The following is a 24,510-nucleotide window of genomic DNA, read 5'->3' as shown; positions in this document are numbered from 1 at the left end:
TGAGAAGCCTCACTGGCATAAATTTTCCAGGAAGAGGAAAATTTATCAAGTAGGCTCGCAGCAGTCAGAGAGTCACTAGAAAAGTGAAAATTGAGCCAAAAATAAATCAGCATATGCCAGCCTTGGATTCCAGGGAGATCATTCCAGTTTTTAAACTTGAGTGCCACTGTTGGAGACAGCAAAGTACTTGGAATAGCGTTCTTAGGAATCTCAACTAGGTGATGTCTAAAGGCTTTAAGTTATTCTAAGAAATAGATTTTTATTTTTTACTTGTGAAACTTTCTTTTATTTTACTTATTTCTCAAATTTATATGGCCACTCATTTGTTCTGAGCAGCTTACAACAAAGGCTACTACTAAAACCTACTACAAATCAATTAAAAAACATGATTCTTGGTGCTCTCTGAGCTTTTGTTGTTGTCTTGCAGGCCTTCCATTGCCCTAGATAACATCATCATCACCAATGGAGAAGGGAGACGGATCACTCCCAATCCCTGAAGTTGGTCCAGAAGAATACCATGGTGAATAGTATCATGACTGAGGGATCCAGAAGGACCAGACAGTGACACCACCTCCATCCTGAGCCCTAAAGCCACACATATTTGTCTAATGCCATCTGTGTCCTGTAACCCACAAAAAATGTAAAAGGGATGGACTGAATGTAGAGAGGGAAGATATATTTACCAAGGCAACAAACAGATAAATGTGGCTTGAGCCCATATGAAGGTAAAGATTTATGATGATGCCTAAGATATACATTCACACACACACACACAATTCACATGAAGATAAAAGGGGAGGAAGGGAGGCACATCCAGACAGGCAAGATTCTCTTACTACATGGTGCCATGCTCATGATATACAGCTTTGCTGAACAGTTAATCTGTTCTCCAGTCCCGTTGTTCTGATAGGAGGCATATTTACTCTTTGTTTGGAGAAATAGAATAAGCACTTCACTCAGCAAAACTCTGTGGCAGCATTTCATTTATTTATAGATCTTTAGACAATTGTGGGGGGAAATGAAGAAACACTTTTTCTTCCCATATTCCAGATACAGCTCACACCTTTCAAACTGAATAAAATAACATTGTGAAGTTGAATGTGTATATGAATAGAACGTTTATCAGGTTTTAAATATTCTGATGAGGCATTGAGGTTTTGATTTGTAAGGCTCTACCAATCCATAGATCAGGTACCCGAAAAGAGAGAATCTAAAATTGCAATCACCTCTTTCTCTCCTTGTAAGAAGAGATAGAATATATAAAGAATAGAGAGAGAAAATCATATTTTAAAAGTATCCCAAAGCTGCAGAGCATACAGTAGGATTTAACAACAAAAAGAGGAAGGCCAGCTATTAAAAAACACACACTTTTTCTATTATATTAAGAATGGATGTAAGAAATGGCAACAGAGCAAAAGTATTGGTCTTATGGATAGAAACTCTAGGGAAAACTTTTTCAGAACAAAACAAACCCTGACAATATTTATGCTCAAATAATATAGTACATGTCACAGTATGTGACAATACTTGTCCAATATTTTTTTTTAAAGAGATTATCCCAGTAGGGAGCAATTTGTGAGTGTAGAAGCAGCAGGAACAGTGGCACTTCTGCTTCCTGGCCTAACATTTTCCTCTTTCAATTCACTGAATAAGGCTGTGTTTTTTTTTACCCCCTGAGAAAGTTTGGAAGTGCCCTTCCTCTACATCATCTGCTCTGCTCCCAAGTATTACCCTCAAAATTATATCTCCTGTTTGAAAAAAATATTCTCAAAAATGTATATCCATAGGCTGATTTAACACACTTTACTAAACCATAATGTGCCTTGGTCAGGACTTAATTGAGACAAAAGCTGCCACTGTGATGTTTAAACCAAGGTTTATGCGTGGGGGAGTAAATTAGATGACCCCAACTAACAAATCTAAGAGCTTGGAATAAATTCTGCTATCAGCTATGTAAAAACCCTGCAAATTGGAGCACTAAACTTACAAGAAAGGCCTGTTGAGAATCATTTCTAGGGCTGACTCTGCTTTGAGGAAGATTTGGGCAAGTGTTCCTTTGGAGCAGTTTCTGCACATGCCAGAAGATGCTTCAGTAGAAACAAAGCCGCTCAGACTCAGACTGATCAGCCCAATAGTTCTCCGACACAGAGCAATTCACTGCACTGAGATAGCAACACACAAGGTGAAGAATGCCATCAAGGGAGATTGACTATTAGCTGCTCAGGTTTAGGAAATGTTAAGGAAAGTAGTCATTAAGTAAAAAGCAAGTGCTTGGCTTTGCTTGTGTTATAGTTTTGTGTTAATTTGGTTAACGGCTCAACTTTGTCATCCCTGTTCACAAGTTGATTTTTCTCCAGGGTTTAACAAAACCGGTACACCCAAAGAGGCTAACTAGTAACCAAAGCAACACAAGCCATTTTTTTTTAAATGCAGACATAACATACAAACGCAGAAATATTCCTCTTGCTAGCTCCCTCTCTATAGGCAGAACTGGGAGAACCAAAGCAAATCATTTCACTTGACTCAACAGAGATTATCGGCAATAATCATCAAATTGTAACTAATTAATGTGTACAGTTTGCTTTGTTAAAGAAAGGGGAAGATCTGTCTGCTTTAAGAAATCTTAGGTGGAAAGGAGAAGAAAAAGCATGCTGCATTTAAGCAAGCCCTGTGTGTATAGAAAGGTTCTGTGTATAGAAAGATTCTGTGTGTATAGAAAGAAAACCCATATTCTAAATAAAGAGCTTGAAGGAGAATGCCAGCATGCCTTTTAATTCCAATTGTCTGTGCCAAATGTCAGGATGTAATATACTGCATCAGAAAGCTTGGCAGTTAATTGGTATAGCAGGAGAGTAAAGAGCCCACCGTGCAATTTTTTTAAAAAAGAAAAGCAATGCCAACAAGTTGCCATACATAGTGGTAAGGCAACCTCCCTTTCACAGCAGGAAACATGCTGAAAAATAAACTGATTGCCCAAAGAATTCTCTTTCCCAGCATGTCTCAACTTCACAGGAAGAAGGAGAAATGAAACCTCAAACATTTCTGGAAATAAGGAGATAGTTGCAGCAAGGGAGAAGGAAAAGAAGCAAAGGTTATTCCCCAAAAAAGAACCCCAAAGACTCAGGACTATTCTGACTGTCCAAAAGTTTTTCCAAATTTTATTTTTTATAAAATATATATTTTAAAGCTAGAACAGCTAAGCAGCAAATTGAGTAGTGATTCAAAGTTGTAAATCAGAAGCTGGCTGCTTCCAAAGTAAAGCAGTATCTCAATCAATGGAGCTCATTCTCCACAATTACGTTCTGCAAGAAACCAGAAAAGAATCAAATCAGGAAAGCTTAGTGGTGTTTTCAGACAAACTACAACTTATAAACTGCTCTGAAAGTGCTTCAAAATTTGCCCTATTTTTTTTTTGGGGGTCTTCAGTTCTTCCTTCATAATACAATACCAGCATTCTTCTTCAAATTTAAACTACTTTAATTCTTGTTAACCTATCTATAAGAATATGAAAGAAACATTTGCATCAAATTATAGGAGTGCTTTTGAAGGCCATATGGGTTTTAGTTTGGAAATGATTGTCCTGAAGATCCACTTTGAGAAAAGAGTGAAAGGTGATAGAGCTGCAATCTCAATTCACACTTCTTGTAGATTTTTGTTGGTGGTGTGTCTTTACAACACTTCTTTGATCAGAGATTTCCATATACCAGGTCAGGAAGCAACTATCCATAATATAAAATTGGCTGGGGATTTCTGGCTGTTCATGTTGTGGGGCCTAAATTCAACGGAACTGACTTAAAATTTCATGACCTACTGAACATAGGGAGAAGTAATCTTTGGACAGATACTTAAGGGCTTACTCTGGGCATTTATTTATTTATTTATTTAGCATATGGCAAATACATGGACTTATAGTTGTTCAAATGTTAATGTCCAGTCCACCCATCCATTCAAGGACTGGGTGGTCTATGTTGAAAAAAATCAGACATCAGGCCGGTGTAAGCCCTTGATGGACATTCAGATTCTGGGCAGATACACACTTTCTGCTTGGTCTTTTTCCAATTTAGACCACTCATTGCTTCCTGAATGCAAAAGTGGACAATCTTCCCACTCATCCTACTGAAATGCACCCAGTGCATATGATTTCCAGCTTTGAATCAGAACTGTATTTTCTGACCTGAGCAGGCTTCAGACCCTCAAAGTGGATGGTCTCTGCTGATTAGTTCTATTCTGGTGGCAGCCCCTGGTCCAACTGATGCCCTGCCAAATGTTTGTTTGATTTCAATCTTGCAATTGATGCAATGATGGCCTCTTAAGTCCCCTTTTGGCCCTAGAAATTCATGCTCCAATCAATCCTTTCAACTCCCAATAGACACCCCATTGATTTCTGCTCAGCTGGATGAAGCTTACTCCTCTTGCTTTTTCACTCCCTGCCCACAATACTGCAAAACTTTCTTTACTTTTAAGGCCATCTTTAAGCTGAAATATTGCTCCACTATTCTTATACAATATAATACTCCCCCCCCCATCAGTCCTTTCTTCTACAAAGTCATACAAAGAAATGTAGGAACAAAAGAGCAACCTGTTTCCTCACTGATTATTGGGGCACTAAAGCTTCAACATACCATAAGAAAAAAAAACAAGGGCCTCCATTGGTGTAAAAGGTGATACTACAGTGTGTGTGTGTGTGTGTGTGTGTGTGAGAGAGAGAGAGAGAGAGAGAGAGAGAGAGAGAGAGAGAGAGAGAGAGAGAGATGCTAAGCAAATGTAGGTCAAGGAATGTAAATAAAAAGTAAACAAAACAAAATGTTGAGGCCAAGTAAGATGTGTCAATCAAGCCAGTATCTCTCTTTTTCCAGAAACAAAGCAACACATCTCCAGTTCCTGTTGAGCAGAATAAGGAAAATCAAGACTGAAAAAGGCAGGAAATAAAATGGCTTTCTAAATGTATTGTCTCCCCAATCTAAAAGGTTACCTGCTTATTAACATCTCATGTGACAATACCATGAAATCCAACAAGAGTTCATACAGCTGAATGCAAGTACCTCTCCACTAGCATTGCATAGATCATTTTTTACTTCATTTCAGAATGTTTGCATACATCTCCAGCCTTCCAGCTAAAACAGGAGCCTTCTCACCTGTGCTGATGTGCTGCTGAGCTTCTGTAGACCATTTTCTAGTCGCTCCATCTTTGCTGTTAGTTCTTTTCTCTTTTTAAGCAGCAAATTCTGATACAGTTTGATTTGCTCCAAAAACGACTTGGGGGTGGTGTAATTATAACGACGTTCATTAGTCAGGTAAGAATAAGACATCTCATTAACACTGGTATGAACATAAGCCATGAACTTGCTGATAGATTCTTTCACAGGAGGCTTGTTCACGATGATGATAATGAAGATGATGACAATGACAAGAACAATGTTAAAAGAGAAACTATTTCAAAGTGAATAACAAGGCAGTCTGACTAAGTTTCCTGGATATGTCTTACATAAAGCACTGATTACCAAATTGAAATACATAATATTCCAGAAAATACATGAAACTCCTTATCAGAATTTCCTGACTTTGATATGATGTGTGAAATTTGATTAAACTGCACCAAATTATTAGTAACTTCAAAATACCAATTTTATGCAGGCAGTGTTTGTCCAATTAGTACCCCACTTTTCCTTTAGGAACTCAAAGCAGATTACATTGCCCTTCCTCTTATTTATTTTTTCCCAAAACAACAAACCCGTGACTCAGGGTGTAAGTGAGAGACCAGACCAAAGTCACCCAGAGAGCTTCCACAGTTGAGGTTAGAGTTGAGCCTTGGTCTCCACAGTGCTAGTCTAACACCTGAACCCCTACATCATACTGCTGGAAAACACCTGCACATAAGTACATCTACTTATGTAAAGATGGGGTGAGGTAGATTTTCTTCTTTGCCTGCAGCCATAATGTGCCTGAAGCACCAGATTTGCCTTACAAAATAAACAGCTGTTCAGCCTCACAGTTGAGAGGAAGCATTTGATGTGCTCCTAATATTCACTTACCTCAATACCTTCTGTCCCTTGCAAGAAGCGCAGGCTGACTGATTCCAGAGCTTCCTGAGGCCACTCATGGAACCAGTCGATCACTGTACAGTTCACAATGGCTGGGAACTTCCGGCTACGAACTCTCAGTTTGTTCCCCACTGGAGAAAAGCAAAGTGCCACCTGGGCCAAGTAGAACAAGCAATGAGGAAAACAAGGTGAGCAGAATTATGATGGAAGAAGGTTTTTGCTTTGTGACTTTCAAAACTTTCCAGCTATTCTAAGGTTTGTCAAAGACGCAGGGCTCAAAATTGTTGAAAGGAAAGCGTTTGCTTGTGCACCTGAGCATTCTTGAGAGTGAGACTATTCCCTGAGCAATTATTAGTAAAGTAGGGTTTTACAATTGTAACAGAAAAGTGATTTTTTTAAGGATACACAAAATAGAGATTGGCAAAGCTTAGGACCTAACTAACTACATCCCACCTGGAGGAAAGTCAAAGAACTAGAGCTCCATGCTTGCATATTTGGGGACCAAGTCAGAGAGAAGCAATACTGGGATTAATTTCTTATAGACAAAGAATGATACACAAAGTGGGAACACAGAGAAATCCCTCACTATCTACATGCTTCTTTAGATTGCCCTTCTAATTGTGGTCCCACAGCAGTCGAAATGCAGTATTGCCAGCTAACGTTGCCCACTGTCAGGAATTCAATCCTGACCAGCTCAAGGTCACCAAGCTTTCCATCCTTCCAAGGTCAGTAAAAGGAGGACTCAGATTGCAAATTCCCTAAAGAGTGTTGTAAAGCACTGTGAAGTGGTATCTAAGTCTAAGTGCCATTGCTATGGTCAGAAACTTGCGCAGACCAGTAGGTGCTACTGAAGTCATCTTTCCAACAAAAGAGGAACCCAGAAACAGTAAGGGACAGCATCTCAGCCTAATCTCTATTATTTTTCATGCATAAAAGTGAGGTTATTATTCTTGCGTTATCCAAGATACAGATATTTCTTCCCCCACCCCACCCCGCAAAAAAAACACAGCATTGATTGGAGCAGCAACACTTCGTCGATTGGAGATAAATTTTATAAAGATCATCTTCACAAACATCACACAACAAAAAAGAGCAGGGTGTACCTTGAGCTGTCGTCTAACCCGATCAATAAAGAATTTCCAGCAGGCCTCCCTCGTGTCCATCAGACCATGAGTTTTTACTTCATTCCTCATATTACTTATGATATTTTCTATTTCTTCATCAGGAAAAAGATCAGGAATTTCTCCTAGAAACACAAGATAACATCTGATTCACCATAAAATTCCATACCTGCAGCATTCCCTATCTTGCTGAGGACAAAGGAAAAGAGAGAAGTAAACGAATACATTTTGTTTATTTCCAAGGGCTCACCTGATAAGTGAAGAAATATAAGGGCAGAGAAGACAAAGGAATTAAGGAATGAAAAAAATGTTACATCTCTATCCCATAATGGAAATATTGCTGAAGAATATCATTGCTGGCCTCTAGTTACAGTAATTTGCCTTATAACTAAGGCAGAAACAGAACAAAACAATATTGTTCAGTAACAGCTACCACTATATGTGGTTGAAGGGCATCTTCCAGCCTAGAAGTTGTACTGTGACTGCTTTGTTAATAACGTATCACAGATTTCCCTTTCCTGATTCCTCTTTCTGCACTTGTGACTGGGGCAATCCTGCAACCCTCCCTGCCCACTCACTCCTTACCCGGCAATCCTCCAGTATTAGCTGGGACTCTTTTTGGCCTGTGGACTCCAATGAAGTGAATAGGTGCTACCTAGCAGGTTTTCTGCCTTCTACCTGGTTCATTCAGGAGGCATAGATGAGAATGTGTCTGGTTGGATCTTGGAGATAGGCCCTTTCGCAAGGCCCTCCCTATCAATTATGACAACTATCATCTGGTATTCAACTTTCCCTATCTTGAGATGGTGGTATAGATGATAGTAGCTTGGTGATTACAAAGGCCCACAGAAGAAATGGATTGACTGAATCCTTCTCCGTCAATATTAAGGCTTAATGTGAAGCAGAAACATTATTGATCTCACAAATTACTTTTCTCCCCATTTAGATGGAGGTAGCACATGTTTCAACTCACCTGAATTTGATGGCATTTGATATCATCAGTCATGATTGCTTACAAGGATTGGAGACTGGGAAAAATTTTCAATGGCTCTATTCCAGGGGGTGTCAAACTCGATTTTATTGAGGGCCACATCAGGATTGTGTTTGACTTTGGGGGACCAGGGTGGACATGGCCAGCTCTATGTCACTTATATTGCGGGGTGCCTATGGTGTCCTAAGTGCTCTGTCAGCAAAAATGGGCTCCCAAGCTCCATTTTCGGCTGGGACAGCTTTCCGCAACCCTCTGCCAGTGAAAATGGAGTTCAGCCACCCTTGACCCTCCTGAGCTCCATTTTTGGCTGCAACGACCTCCTCTGGCAAACCTTTACCAGCAAAAACAGAGCTCAGGAACACCACCCGCAGCCCTCATGAGCTCAGTTTTTGCTGGCAGAAGCACCATGGACCAGTCCTTTACTGTTTCCAGGGCAGCCCCACTGGCCAGATCTAAGCACCCCATGGGCCAGACCCAGCTCGCGGGCCTTGAGTTTGACAACCTTGCTCTATTCCTTTCTGAGTGAGCAGTTTGAATTAGTTGCTACAGGAGAAGAGAATTCAATCTGGTGGCCTTTCTTGTGTAGAATCTATATTATAGAACAACATCCCTTCGGGTATCAGATTGACCCCTAATTGTATGGTTTTCTAGAACAGCGGTCGCCAACTGGTGGGCTGTGGCCCACTGGTGGGCCATGAGAAAATTTTGGTGGGCCACAAAGAAATCTCATCCCCAGAGCACCCACCCCCAAAAGCAATTAATCTAGGCTGCGCAGAAACACAAGGCTGCACAGCTGATATGGCCCACGGGAACCCTCCCCTCCCACTCACTCCTTACCTGGTAAACTTGCCTGCTAAATTGTTAAATTTTTCATTTTTCCAACCATCATCTGTTCTGCTGTGCCAGAAGATTTAGATTAGCTAGGAAGCAGGAAATGGTTGGATTTCTTGCTTTCTAGCTAGTCTTTAGATCTTCGGCTCTGCTTTTAAGCATAGCCGAACCTCCCTTAGGACTGAAGGTTCTATTATTCAGTGCTGACTCACAGCAAGCAAATTTGAGAGACTGAGCTAGCCGATGGCAGATCGATTGATCACTGAATGATTCTGTGAGCAATTCAATGTGCCTGCCTGCTTTACCTGATTTTGGATAAAAGTCGCTCTTTTTTTATAATATTTACATACATGGTGTGTTGCGAGTTAATTTTGTGAGTTTGCTGGCAAGCAAATTTTATGTGACTGAATGAGCTAGCTGATGGCAGATAGCTAGATCTCTGAATGAATATGTGCTTCTGTGAGCAACTCAATCTGCCTGCCTGCTTTGCCTGATTTTGGGTAAAAGTTGCTCTTTTTTAATAAAAAATTCAATATTTATATAAATATTTACAATATTTACATACAAGCCATGCCCAGCCAGTCACATGACCACCAAGCCACACCAACAAATTAGGCCATGCCCAAGAACCGGTTAGTGGTCCCTGGGATTTAAAATTATGAGTTTGGTGGTCCCTGAGGTTCAAAAGATTGGCAACCCCTGTTCTAGAAAGCATTAAACACTGAATTATTCCTGATGGTCTTTGGAGATTGAATGTTGTCTAATTTTTTAATATGCTACTGTTATAGATATGGTGATATAGGTATTACGATTTATTTGAATTGTTGTTGATTGCTATTTATTAGCTTATTGTCACGGATGGCTTAATGTTAATGCCTATTGTTTTAGAACACATGATAGAAGTTCTATTGTTTAGATGTAGTTTTCAATTTTGTTACATGTTACAAGACACTAAATGGAGTTGGTGGCCTATAAATATAAAGTTGGTGGCCTATAAAAATTAAGAAGTAAAGAGTTATTTTACTTTAGTATTAGTTAACCCACCTCACGTTTTAGCACCACATTTGAAGAAGAATTTAGACAAACTGGAATTGGTTTAAAGAAGCACAATCCTTAGAAATTAAGTTTTATGAAGAGAGACTGAAGTAGCTGGGAACGTTTAGCCTTTACAAGAAAACAGTGAACAAATATATGATACCACTTTTCAAATACATGAAAAGCTGTCATGTGGAAGATTCATTGCGCCACAGGATAATGGATTTAAATTGTAGCAAGTCGGATCCCAGATTTTTGAAGAGCAGCTTGATATTGGAACTTATTACCAGAGAGGCAGATATTCAAGCAAGTCTAGCCACCCACATGTCTATGGTGCTTCAATTTGGATTCTGTACTGAGCAGGAAGTTGGAAATGATACTCTAAATGGACCACCCCAAATTTAGAATTCTAAGTATATGCCTATAAACAGAGAAAGGGCAATGGAAATTGTTACATGGCAAATAATGGTGCTGGAAGAGAAGTTGGAATGACATGTAAATTCATTGTATACATCTTGCTAGCTTCATAGTATAGTCACACAAGATGCTGTGTCCTATCCTCAATTATATCCTCAGCATAATGTCTGGTGCACACAATGTGGTAATCCAAAGGCCAGGTTCCCACAACATACTGAGCCATAACCCAATCAACCCCATTTCAGTCTAGCCAGCATGTTGTGTGAACTCTGATATTCTGGGGCAAGTTTTTCACAATTCTAGTTTCCTATTTCCTATAAATGAAATTTACATTACTATGAATACATACCTGAAGCTAGCAAGTCATTAACCAGAACTAAGAATCTCTCATCAGCCAGCTGAGTATCAGTCAGAAGAAAGACAGTGCCCACATTCTTCATTCCTGCCGTGATACATTGTGCTGCTAAGTCAGCCTGTAAGTACATGAATATTTCAGACTCCAATTTTAGGCAACAGCTGTAAGAGGAGACTCAAGTCATCTTGGGTACTATTAAATTCAAAGTTCATTGGCTTCTCAGAGTCCAGTTCACACCGTTAAAATCACACTGCTGATCACACTGGGGTTCATTGTTATTCACATAACAATTATATTTGAAGGAAATACATAAACACAGTCTGTATAACAACATACTGTAACTCTCATTAAAGAATCTGTATAAAGTACTTTTCATTAGGAGGCCAATCTCTACTACTGTAACTTTTTTTCAATCTCTCTCTCTCTTGGAACATTCATATGTTTCTTAAACACATCTTCTTACCCTTGGTTTTTAATGAAAAAGGTGCTAAATTCAAGTTCCCTTGCTATTTGTTCTGCTATCCTTCTGAGGGCAATATTATATCAATATTATATCAGATATTCTGAATTAAACACCACCATGATCCTAGATCACTTCACAAAACAAAGGGGAAAGAGACACTCTCATATGAAAATATCCTTCCTGGGAAAGTTCCAGCTGAGCATTATTGCTCAACATGTTTAGTGTATCATTTACAGATTCTGACCCAGAATAACTTTCGAGTAAACAACCACTACATATACCCTGAGGTAACATAGTCATATATGTTCCTGAATGCGGGGGCGGGGAGAGGAGGAGGACAAAGAGGAAGGAGCAGGAGCAGGAGCAAAAGGAATAATAATCACGTTTTTGACTAATGTTCTTTGGAAATTCAAGTCCAAGCTAGGAAACTAGGAATTATTAAAGTGGTATTAAGATGTAACATGTGCAAGGTGCTTTTTTGTAAATCTGCAGTTAATATAGGTGAAAATATTCAGTTCCTGTAAAAATGTATGTGTTTGTTATGCTGCCTAATGCACTATTAACTATAGGGATGACTGTGCAAGATCTTTTCCATAATTTATTTTGATTGTTCACTCTTTAGATTTTGTAACTTTTTACAATTCTTTTTGCTCAGTTCTGTTGGCCCTGGGTATTGCCACATCCACAAAAATTACTCTTTTGTTTTCTTTTGATTATTCTTATACCTGCTGTGTTGCATTCCAGGTGGTAAGTAGTTGTTATATGAACATGACATAAAATGTTAATGTCATCATTTTCAACAACTGTTTCAGTGTTGTGATTATACCACATTGTGAAAATTATAACTTTTCTACAAATACCAATGCATTATAGTGACTACTCTATCATGGCATTCCTTATAGCAAGTCCAAGCAATTTTGCTTATGATTATGGTTTATAGTTATGTTACAGTATTTATTAATTTAACATTTACATAAAGTCACAGAGAGAGATCATCCATCAATTCATAATCAAGCATCAACAGTGTGGTAATAGTACTCAATAATGCATCTCATCCCTGGGATTGGGTGAGCTATATGGTTGACCTCATGTCCCAATACCTGGAAGCAATGAGAGTATGAGGGTGTAGGAACAAGCTCAGACTCACTTTTAGCAAGACTGAATGGTTGTGTGTATTTAAGCCTCCTAGTACTGAGGACTTTCTATCTTTGGCCCTGATTGGGCAGGCACTTTCCCATTTGGGTCTACTGAACAATCTGTGTTTGCTCCTGGAATCAGGGGTCCTGCTTAAAGGCAACAGGTGAGAAGTATAGACAGGAGGGCTTTTACACAGAATCACCTTGTGTGCTATTGTATCTTTTCCGAACTAGAAGGCCCTTCACATTTAGTCACCTCATGGTTGGACTACTGCAATGCATTCTACATGCAGCTTCCCTTGAAATCTATTCAGAAGCTATGTGTAGAATGTAGTGCCACAATCAGTGATAGGTTAATCACACCTTGCTCAGGTAATGCCCAAACTCTGTGAATGCACTGGTTCCAGTTGGCTTCCAAGTATAATTCAAAGAACTACTTGCCACATTTCAAACCCTAACTAGCATAGAGCCTATAGTTAGTCTCTTCTTGGTTCTAAGCCTCTCACCTTCAGATCAGGAATCGCATAGCCTTTCCTCAAGGTGATTTGGAAAATCTCCAGAGAGCTAATGAAAGCTGCCAATCTTGTCAGGCTCTGCTTGCCACTTCCACCAACACCCACTAGCAGAGCATTCCCTCTGGGAGATTCCAGGATACGGTTGATTCGGCAACTAAACCAAAAGATACATAATCCTTTCACATCCAACATTTCTTCTGTGGAATAAATATCAATATATGGCACATGGACTAATCTGTTAGATTCAAAACTTGTGAAATCTTAAGTCATTATGTGTCTGGATGAGCATAGAGGAGTAAAGAGATAATTTGAAACAAGACATGCAAGAAATAGCAATAGCACTTAGACTTATATACTGCTTCACAGTGCTTTACAGCCCTCTCTGAGGAGTTTATAGGGTAAGCATATTGCCCCAACAATCTGGGTCTTCATTTTACTGACCTCAGAAGGATGGAAGTCAACTTTGAGCCACTCAGAATCGAACTCCTTCAGTGAGCAGTGAATTAGCCCTGCAGCACTGCATTCTAACCATTGCGCCACCATGCGCCACCTCTTAAATTATTTTCAACCATTGCGCCACCTCTTAAATAATTTTCAACTTAGTCCTTGCAAAAAAGATGGGATAAGAAAGAAATTCAAAATAATTCTGTCTTCATCCTGTTTGATATAAGAAGGGATGGAGGAAATCCCTGACAGGCTTTTAATATTCTGTTTATTATATTCTACAACAATAAAGTTCCTATAATCCTTGCAGGTTCTGACTTCTGGTCTAGCCTCCTGAAGAGCTGACAATTAGAATTTAGTTCCAGTTCCAATTTGGTGGCCTTGTAAGTTTTTAACTTCTTCTTTTTCCCTCCAAACTAATTTTTAATGCCCATTTTAGCCACATCAATTAACTTTTGTTATGTTGTTGACATATACCAACCTAATTATGTTCATTTGAATCTCTTTAAAATATCATTTAAATTTACATGTCTGCTAGATCTTGTCAAAAGAGCTTCAGTTAGCCAATGTTTTTAACTTATGTGCCTGAAATATACTGCAGATATAATTCTTGTCTCGGAAGCCTGCTTGTTTGTTTTCTTAAGATTAGGAGGATATTTCTTAATGGGTAAAGTCCTGACTTGGAAACCAAGAAAACAGAATGAGAGAGTAACTTCCTGAGAGATGGCAATTACCCATTAATTCTCATTTTGTCTTTTGAGAGGAATTTGCAGCTGCTGTGAAGTCACCAGGTTCTGAGACTTTTTTTCCCCTTTATTTGATCTGCTGGCCACAATGTGGCCTCTGTATTTATCACAATTATTTCAACTCGTTGCTTTGTCATCCTGGAGAGTGATGGGCACTTGCCATAACCCCGCTTCTCAGAAAGAGGCTCACCTGGTTGGCTTATTCAACATGATTGCTCATTAACGTTCATGAATTAGGTAACCACCCTTCCCTGATTCTGACCGGAGCTTAAAATAAGCTATGAATAATCTACAAGTAATCAGTGTTGTGGCAAAGATGTTCACTTAAATTAGGAATCAAAGGGTTAGAGATAAATGCAAGAAAATATATTTTAGTGGCATGCACAACTGTAGTGTTTGCTAGACTCCTTACTAAAGAATTGCAGAGGAGTCTGAACATAAAAAGGTTACAGGTTGTGTACTTTTGGTTTGTTAAGTAGGAATGATAAAGAAGATATTTTCAATCACAATAAGACCTCTAAACTGGAATGCCTCTCATAATACATTGGAGATTATGGCCTTATTTTAAATGCCCCTGCAATCCTCAATAGTATCTGAATTCAATTTGTCTCAGATACTATTATTAAGTTCTCTAAACAATGGCACTTATTGTGCCCACATACTGACCCCTTTCATACCATGCTTTTCAGGTTGTTAGAAAAGACAACAATCTGAGCTTCATGATGCATCTCCACTCCAAGGTCACAGATCCAGCCTCCTGCTTTTACTTATGAGTTTATTTCAGGAATGATTTTATTCTTTCTGATGCTCTCTCTATTCATTAAATTAAATTGTAATCAAGTGAATTAAACTCCCCATCAGAATAATTGGAAGAGTGCATTCTGGCTGACAACATATTGTTCTTTCTATTACCCACACATTTTCATATTTCAGGAGAAGATTGAGGTGGGGGGGGCAGGGATGGAAGGTATGAAGGGTACCTGCCCCAACCTCTGTTTTCCCATGTTGACTGAGAAGGTTGAAGAATGATTCTAATTAACCAAGTTGCAATATCTAGGAGAATGGGAACATAGTTATGCAGTTTCCAGTATCTGAAAATCTTGTTATTATGGTAAATATGTGGATGCAGTCAAATATCCTCTCACTTCAGACGATTCCCCTTGACAAGGAAATGTCAGTGTGAAATTTCCTATCTTGGCTCCATGTCTTTTTCCCCTAATACCTGGAAATGTGTGTGTATACACACATGCAAACACACACATGTGTGTATAATAATACATTATATATGTGTGTGTGTCTGTGTATGTGTATGTGTATGTATATTTGTGTGTGTGTGTGTGTGTGTGTGTGTGTGTGTGTGTATGCAGGTCTTGGCGTGTTCGGGTCTTTTCATGTGTAAGATTGAGAGTATCTTGGTGATGTTTCGACGAGGTCACACTCGCCATCTTCAGGCTGGTGTTTTTGGCTTCGTGCTTGTGCGAGCAAAGCATGATCAGAGCTGCCGTCTCTCTGTAAATACTGGTGGGGAGGTTGGCTATGTTGTCATTTCTTGATTGGTTGATGGAGTTGATGTTTGCAGATTGGCTGGCTTTTTCATAAGAACATGTGTGGCTGAAGTATTGACTGTGTGTCTATCAGCCTCCTGTGTTGTAGCGACCTGGGTAATGGGCTGTGTGATTAATTTACCAAATTAATCTCCAATACTGAACACTTCAACAAGAGAATAATCAGGGAAGCCATCGAAATAGAGAAACACTCCCATAACATGAATAAATGGGATGATACCCCCTGCCTACCAGACATCTGAAAACTAGCCCTTATCAACAAACAAGTCCCAGCCATGAAAACCAACACTGGACCCAAAACAACACATAATGCCACCACCAATCTCCCTCACCAGACTCAAACACAAACCCACCCCATAGACGTAAGGCAACCACTGTCCAGAAACCAGACCATGGTTGCATCAGCGGCTGCTACACACCCCAACCCCCAAACCAAGCAAACAGACACACACCATGAACACATAGCCAGGCCTCAAACTCGGAGCCAAACCAAAACCCAGAACATCACATCACAGCCACCCGCTCAGGATATCACATCACGGAACTCAGGCAGTTACACCACAAAACCTCAGGATTTTACAACACAGCCAACGACCCAGGAGATTACATCACAAGACCCAGGATGTCACAACAATAGAACTCAGAAGGTCATCACACAGCCCATGACCCAGGTCATTATAACCCAGGAGATTACAGCACAAGACCCAGGATGTCAAAACAATAGAACTCAGAAGGTCATCACACAGCCCATTACCCAGGTCATTACAACACAGGAGACTGATTGACACACAGCCAATACCTCAGCCACACATGTTCTTATGAAAAAGCCAGCCAATCTGCAAACATCAACTCCATCAACCAATCAAGAAATGACAACATAGCCAACCTCCCCACCAGTATTTACAGAGAGACGGCAGCTCTGATCATGCTTTGCTCGCACAAGCACGAAGCCGAAAGCACCAGCCTGAAGATGGTGAGTAGGACCTTGTCGAAACGTCACCAAGATACTCTCAATCTTACACAGGAAAAGACCCGAACACGCCAAGACCTGCGTGTGTGTGTGTGTGTGTGTGTGTGTGTGTGTGTGTGTGGTATTCAGCTTTGTTCGGGTATTTTCCCATATCATTATAGTTGTTCTTTAAAAGCACAACTATAATGATGTGGGAAAATACCCGAACAAAGCTGAATACCATACATATAAATACCCATAAAAACTTAAGAAAACATACATACATACATACATACATTTTCTTGTATAATATATATATATATATATATATATATATATATAATACACACAGACACACACTATCTCTTCCATCACCAATATCTGACTACTTACATACCAAGAAATTGTCCTTGAGCAATTATGACAAAATCCAGTAGTTATTAAGGATGAGGACATGCAGAGCAATGTTTTGCTGATTGACAAAGATGAATATCAACTTCTGAGCCAATGATTCAAGGATTAAGAATTATATTATATCTTCTAAGTCTAACATTCAATTCATACCATATAAAGTTTGAAGGAATTTTTTTTAATGAACTGAAGCTTCCAAATCAGCATAAGCCAATATTAGAAACAAAATTCACACACAAACAATAAAACCAAATATTATAGATATGCTAATGCTATCAATGAGATAGAAATTGAGTCAGGAAAATATAGAAATGTGGGTTGTTGTATTTACATATTCATTAAACAAATGTGTTTTTAGAAGAGGAATTAGAAAGATTTTTTACATATTTTGAAAATATTATAAGGATAGGTTTTGATGTGTCTCCTTAGGCTAAGCATGTTGGAGCATGAAGCTGCCATCCAAAAGGCCCTCACTGTTTAAATAAATAATCTTTCTAATGTAGAATCTATAAAAAGATCATTGTGAACATTTTAATGGATGGGCATGCTAACAGTCGATTTTCCAGACTATGAGCAGAGGCCAAATCACTATGACTGCCTCAGTGCCATTCCTTTTCAATCCAAGCACTATTTTGCCCTGCTTGTATTAAATAGATCTGCAAATAAATTCCCAGCAGCTGACTTTGGTGGCTTGTTTCCTTCTGGAGAAGCAGAGATTGGAGAATCCCCTGTAGGGTTCTTGCAAGGAATAGGCTCAATATCTGACAGTTAAAGTCACTCAGATCCATTTTGGGTTGGACTTCAGCTGGGAGTCATCTGGCAGTCTTATCTGGTCTAAATTTGACCCAATTACTTCTGAGGAATGGATGGGGTTCTTCAAATGGTAAATTCCATTACATATGTGTTTAATCCATGTCTCTCCTGGCTAGTTAGAAGGACACCTAAATGAGCTCAAATGATGGAAAATGTCTAATTTACCAGAATGGGTAGTTCTGCCTGCCTTGAAGAAGATGATGGTCAGCCCTGTCCTCAAAGAGAGGGGACCTTTTTAGGGAAGGCTGTTGAGAAGAGGACAACCAGCAGTTTCCAAGAGTTCTGGAGAAAATAGATTACCTGAACCTATTGCAGTTGGTGTTCAAGCCAAGATACAACAGTAAGAGATACAACAGTATGCTCAGGGCAGAAATAGGTACCCATTCTCTCCCTTTTTGTTCTCTGAGTAATTTTTGATACCATTGCTTATGGTATCCTTCAGAGCCAACTGAAGAGGTTGGGAGTTGGTAGCATTGTTCTTCAGTGCCTCTCCTCCTTCTTCTGTGGCCACCTTCCAGATGGTGTCAATGGGGGGAGGAAGGTATAGCCCTTTACTTCTGCTATGTGTGGTGCCGCCACACTCTCCCCACGCCCTATTTAATATCTAAATAAAACTACTGGATAAGTTATCTATTGGCATGGGGTTAAGTTTTGTTGGTATATTGATGACACTTAATTGTACCTCTCTGACACTTAATTGTACCTCTCTGCCCTGGAACATCCAAGTGATACTGTCGAAGTGTTTTTACAGTGCTTGGAGACTCTTTGGGCACTGTATGGTGAGGAACCTGCTTCAATCCAATCCTGAGAGGACTGAGCAACTATGGATTTTAGGGCTCTCCGTATCTGATGATTTTCCATCATTCATTCTCATTTGAGGCTTACACTGTAGCAGGTGGCAATGTAGCCCCCAAAGCCTTTACACAAATGCAGCTTGTGCATAAGTTGAACCACTCCTAGACTGGGAGGCACTACTCAAATTACTTATGTCACTTCCTGACTGGGCTACTGCAATGAGCTCTGCATGAGACTGCCCTTGAAAAACATTCAGACACTTCAGCTGATCCACGATGCAGTAGCAGATGTGGTATTGGGCAATAACAGTATACACACATCACTTCATTGCTATAGGAGCTGCATTATCTCCTAGCAGGCTTCGGAGTGTCATTCAAGGTGCTGGTTTTCTTTTTTGAGGAACATTGTTTGAAAGATTGCTTTTCCTTGATGGTTTCTACCCATCCCAACAGAACTGGTAGAGTTGTCTCTACACTTTCACCTGGTGAGTGCTAAAAATATGCTTTCTTTCTAATGGCACCTAACCTATGGAGAAGACTCCCACAGAGATACAGAAAGTCCCAAGCTTAGTGGTTTTTAGAAAGCTATGAAGACTGGCATTGGAAGTAGGCTACTAGTTTCTCATGCTCTGATAGGGATGTGGAAAAGTGGGGTCCATTGAGATTTTTTATGAAAAGACCTTAGTTTGGGTTGGTGTGTTTTACAATTGTTAAATTATTCCATTTTCCTTTGCTACCTAAGGTTTTGCTAGATAGATGATACATGATAGAGACAGAGACAGAGACAGAGACAGAGACAGACAGAGAGAGACACAGACAGACAGACCGATAGACAAATAGATAAATCTCTGCCAAATGAGAGCATTTTCAGTTTGGGCAGATGAATAGTGCAAATCCAGATTGAAAATTTAGCCCTCTAAAGAGTAATGCAAATTGATACTTAAATTGTCCGTTTTTTAAGGGAGATCAAGTGTATTATTAGAAAGAATAGATCTGGTGCCTCAGCACTAGACAGAGAGCCTCTGAAAGAAATCTTTATTTTATAAACCTAGCATGCAAATTCATTGTGGGGACCTGCTTCTGAACACTGAATATTAGGTCCTAATACAACCTGGTTGACACTGAGCTACTGAAGATAAAAATGCTTGCTAGTAATCAGATGAATAAAAGCCCTGTAGCATGCACAGCAGTGCAATTGTATTAAATTGTGATGCCCTCTGGTGTGGGAAGTGAAAGGATGTCTCGCCTCCAACAGAAAGATATAAGCAGAAAAACCAAGGACTCTGCATATTGTTTGCTTTTGTGAGCATGACTGAATTTGCTACCTGGAGTTGGAGAAACAGTTTGCTTGCCCTTTGTGCTTGTTTCTAATGGAAGACGTGTTTTGTAACAGCTGAGAGAATAAGTTGAAGATAGTGTATGTGCTCAAAACAACTTAGCTTATTTATTTCTTGGACAAAACCCACTAACAACCAAAACACAGTCCTTAAATTTTGGGATAAGGGTTGACAGGTAATACAATTACATAAAATAATGTTTCTATTGGCCTACCATTCCCTTTCTTAGAAGGATAGTCATCAATGAATGGCGATTGGTATTCTGCTAAAACATGGACCCTTTCATCTATATAGTTGAAAGAATGATTAAAATATGTTAAGATTCTCTGTACAGACAGTTAATTCAGGTCTTCTTTGTAGAAGGTCATCCATTGTTCCTACTTCTGTGGATACCACCCAAAACCTACAGTATTAAAGGAAATCACAGTCATCTGAAAATCAAAACTCCTCTTACATGTGGCACATGGCATCTTCAAACAGCACCAGGTTCATGGCAGCATTAACTTCATTGTGGTTCTCCAAAGCTTCCACAAGAATCTGGCTCAATGATTCCCAATTCTGGACAGGCATATATTTGGGTTCTCCTACCCCTTTTGCAAAATGACAATAGATATTCATCTTCTTGGTTTGTTCCAAAGTTTCCTCTATGTCCTAAGGGGTAAAGGAAAACACAGTGTTCCAGTTTAGGAGAGATGCAGCAAACAAAAATGTCATCAAGCATAAGCCATTGCAGTCTCTCAACTCTAGAGAGAAGGAGGGATAAAATGTAATACCTAGGATCTACCCATCACCAAAACCTTCTTGCAGACCGCACATATCATATACTTCTCTTTTGCATTGTTATGTAATGACTGTTTGTCAGCCATAGAAAACATGTTTCAAAGAGTTATTTTATCTCAAATAGATAAAGAAGCAGAATGCTCCATAACATCCTGATAGAGAAGCAGGATGCCCCATAACACCCATTACAATTTAGAAAACATAAATGGTTTCTAAATTGTGCAGTATTTCTTCTTTATGATGAGGAGGAACCTTATAAGCTTTGCTTTTTTTGCAATACACATATTAGTCATTTTGTTTTTGGTGAGTGATTGAACACTTACATCATAGAACTTCTTCACTGCCTCTGCTTGCATTTTATCAAAAACAATTAAATCCTTGTCATCAACCATCTTGTCACGGTAAACACGATTGGATTCATGTAAATATAGCTTTACCAAATCCTGAGGAGTCTTCAAACATTCAGGAGTTGAAAACAGAATACCCTAAGGAAAAGAAATACAGATGATGATACAATCTGCTTTCTGGATGGATTAGCCATGCAACTACAACCGATCCGTATGGTTGTCCCTGCTATTGCTCAGCAATGTCACTTCCAGTCTGCCATACCACTCTTGATTTCTGTGACATACATTAAACTGGCATCCATCCATTTTAAGCTGTCTCTGTATATGATAGCAGAATCCCTAAGCAAGCAAATATATAAGGCATCAGTACATGTACAAAAGTGGATATGACAAAAATAATATACAAAGTTCCTAACCTTCACTTTCCTTACATAAATTTTCAACCCAATTCTAAATTCATTGGCACAATGAGAATTGTCACTCCATATTGAAAAGATAAAATAAAAGTTCATCACATTATCATAGGTAATAAAACAAGACTAACCTAACATAAATGAATTGTACTGAGAGGTATCGAGTCAATGTGAAGTAATTTAAATGGTTATTCTTTTCTCAGATTTAAGGGTAAATTGCTTCACAGTGGCTGATTTTATATTTCAACTAACACTCAGGAACAAACTGCAAATAAAAACAAAATAATAATGGCATGGCAATAATATGTTTATACAAGGAGGAGAATAGCTTTTTATATTTAAAAAAAGCTTTCATTTTTTTTGAAAGAGAAGGAACTTATTTTAGGAAGTTCAGTTGCAACAGAGGTTGCAGCTCTAATATATATACACATTTCTGATTGAAGTGAAATTATTCAATAATAATTAGGCCCAGGATTCCCCAAATGGTTTAAAAGTAGATTACATAGGCTTGTTGTTCGCTAAACTCCTTATCCTGCACTGATTTAAACTGCAGACTGAAAAAATGGAGGGTACGTTATTGCCTCAGATTCAATCTCTCCCTAAATTAACCACATTACTTCCTTATCATTTTGTAGGGAGAAAAAGAGTCAATATATTAGACTAAGTGGTGATAACTTAAAAAAATAAAATTTAACAAGGCTGCTGCTGCCTAGAGCTTGCATTAATCACTCTCAGGTAACTGTGGCAAGTTTACAATGTGCCCTTTAGCATGCACAAGCAGGTGTCTCTTAAAAGGAAATAAAATGTAGCTACCTATTAACAATAACTAGTGGTGTAATGACATGTACATATTTAAAACATGTTATTTCTTAATCCTAATTCAAAAATTCTAAAGGCAGCTTGAAGTCTGACTGTACATGAGCAAGCATTATTTCAACAAAAAGCATTTAAATGAATTAACCAAGTTTTAAGAGGTGCTATTAGGGTACTTTTTAAGTGGGAACATTTGGAATTACTAATCTTCTTTGGAGATGAAGCATTTAAGAACACACTTTCTGATTTTTATTCTGTAGCAACTAATCATAGGAAATCTATGCATATAAATCCAAGAAAAGTACCATTTATGTGTTAAGAATAAAGCTGCCTTATTTAAGAGAACAGGCAAATCCAGTACTACAATTTCTAAAGCAAACAAAGCTTCAGTTTATATCCCAATCTCCCTAACCCAAGCAATGTTAGAATAATTTATGCTTGCTCAACAATAAGGAGAAAGCACTCCAATTATGAGAAATGGCTCTCTTATCTTCTTTATATCTTATGATCCAAGGTTCAGTCACTGAAACAGACCAAAAGCTCTGGAGATTTTGGGCTCATTACATTTTGAATCAGAAAGGTCAGGGCTAGCTTCTAACCTTCATAACTGATTCCCTTATCATTTAATTGATGCAGTGGAATGACATATTGATCAGAAAATACAAATGATTAAAATGGGCACACAGAATCTGTTAAAATTACCCACCAGAAATTAAGCCAGATTCTCTATATTTTCATATCAAGTCTAGCACATACTCTTCAAATATATCCTCACTGGGATATATTTAATAAGATAGATAGAAGACATTAATTAATAACAAATAATATTACCCTAAATCCACATTAATAGCTAAGATTAAGAATCTTAGCTAGCTATGATAATAGTAAGGAAATACAACTACTTGAAAATAATGTAAATACCTCTTTTTGCCCATATACTCAGCTATATGAATTGTAAGTATTCAACTTAAGGATCTTCCATTCTCAGGTATCATGTATTTTAACTGTATCTATTAACAATACCTAATAACTGTTAGGGGTCCACTATCAATTTCACTAGTATTATTCCTTCCCACTGGTTGAAACTAAGATTGTCATATGCCTGTCATAATTATGGGGACAGAAGTGGATCTTGGGGAGAAAGATAAAAGGCAGAGAGTTGTCCGTCTCAACAAAATCATATGGAATCAAATCATTTGACATGTTAGAGCTTAAATGCTCTAAGTGCTGATTTCCATTTGTTTCCGGTGATACATTTGAATCTAGTACTATTTAAGAGAATTAACCCTTGACTGTAATTGTGTAGTGTGGTGGCCTAGAGGTGAAGATGCCCACCTCCCACTTGGGGGGGTGGAAATTCAATCCGAGGCAGTAAATGCAGTAAATGCTCGGTTCTATTCAATCACCCCAACTGCATCCCAATAAAAGGCATTACAGCATGGCTGTCAAACTTGTGACGTCACATTGTCATCATGTGACATATTGTGACTTTTTTCCCCCTTTGCTAAATCAGGGGTGGGTGTGGCCAGCACGCAACACATCCGGCCCGCGGGCTGCCAGTTTGACCATATTTTTCTGGTAGAAGAATGTTCTCTTGAAATATCTAAAAAGAAAAAAGAAAAAAAAACTTCTGACTGTAATTCACTCTATGCTTGACTTAGATTCACAAAATATTGCAGGGGAAGTCTTGTTATGGAGAAACTATTTGATCTCTACCTGCTTTAACTATCACACATAGGGCATGCTAATTTTGCCAGTCTGAACTTTAAAATCTGTTCTATAAGTTTTTTCCTGCCTCCTTACCAATCTGACCATCCAAAAGTCTATCCAGAAAATGGGAAAGTTTGTCCAGCTTCTCTTTAATGTCTAACAACTTCTTAAAAAAAATAATAATCACACAATCTCTACAAGTAATACACATTTTTTGCCAACAAATCCAGGTGGAAATTCAAACTTAACACTGTTTGAGTTATCATTGTTTGTGAATCTTGTGCCTGTTTGAGTTTCCTTTGAAGTGAAATCGTTAATCAGAAGTTACCCATCCTTGCACACTCTCCCTGTTCAGTAGTTCAAATTGATCATCTAGTGAAAAAATGTCATCACTTATAGTTAAGCCTCCTTTCAGTGACAGCAGATCCTCTATTTTAAGTTGTTTAAGTGCTCTCCTTTGACTTGCATGCTTGAAACTAGTTC

General features: G+C 38.7%; 1 protein-coding gene across 1 annotated transcript in view; it reads right to left on the bottom strand.

The window, feature by feature from the left end:
- DNAH9 (dynein axonemal heavy chain 9) overlaps positions 1-24,510 on the bottom strand; it is a 221,432-nt gene that overhangs the window by 101,624 nt on the left and 95,298 nt on the right. The window contains exons 42-48 of the mRNA XM_026696149.2: positions 21,068-21,229; positions 20,419-20,615; positions 12,897-13,059; positions 10,786-10,909; positions 7,145-7,287; positions 6,033-6,194; positions 5,136-5,369 (exon numbers count right to left, since the gene is read on the bottom strand). Of these exons, the coding sequence (XP_026551934.2) occupies positions 5,136-5,369; positions 6,033-6,194; positions 7,145-7,287; positions 10,786-10,909; positions 12,897-13,059; positions 20,419-20,615; positions 21,068-21,229 (1,185 nt within the window). The remainder of the gene's footprint in view (positions 1-5,135; positions 5,370-6,032; positions 6,195-7,144; positions 7,288-10,785; positions 10,910-12,896; positions 13,060-20,418; positions 20,616-21,067; positions 21,230-24,510) is intronic.

Source organism: Pseudonaja textilis, chromosome 2 (genome assembly GCF_049901715.1).
Source record: "Pseudonaja textilis isolate UNSWEBS1 chromosome 2, rPseTex1.2, whole genome shotgun sequence".
NCBI lineage: Eukaryota > Metazoa > Chordata > Lepidosauria > Squamata > Elapidae > Pseudonaja > Pseudonaja textilis.
This window is presented reverse-complemented; position numbering and strand designations above follow the sequence as displayed.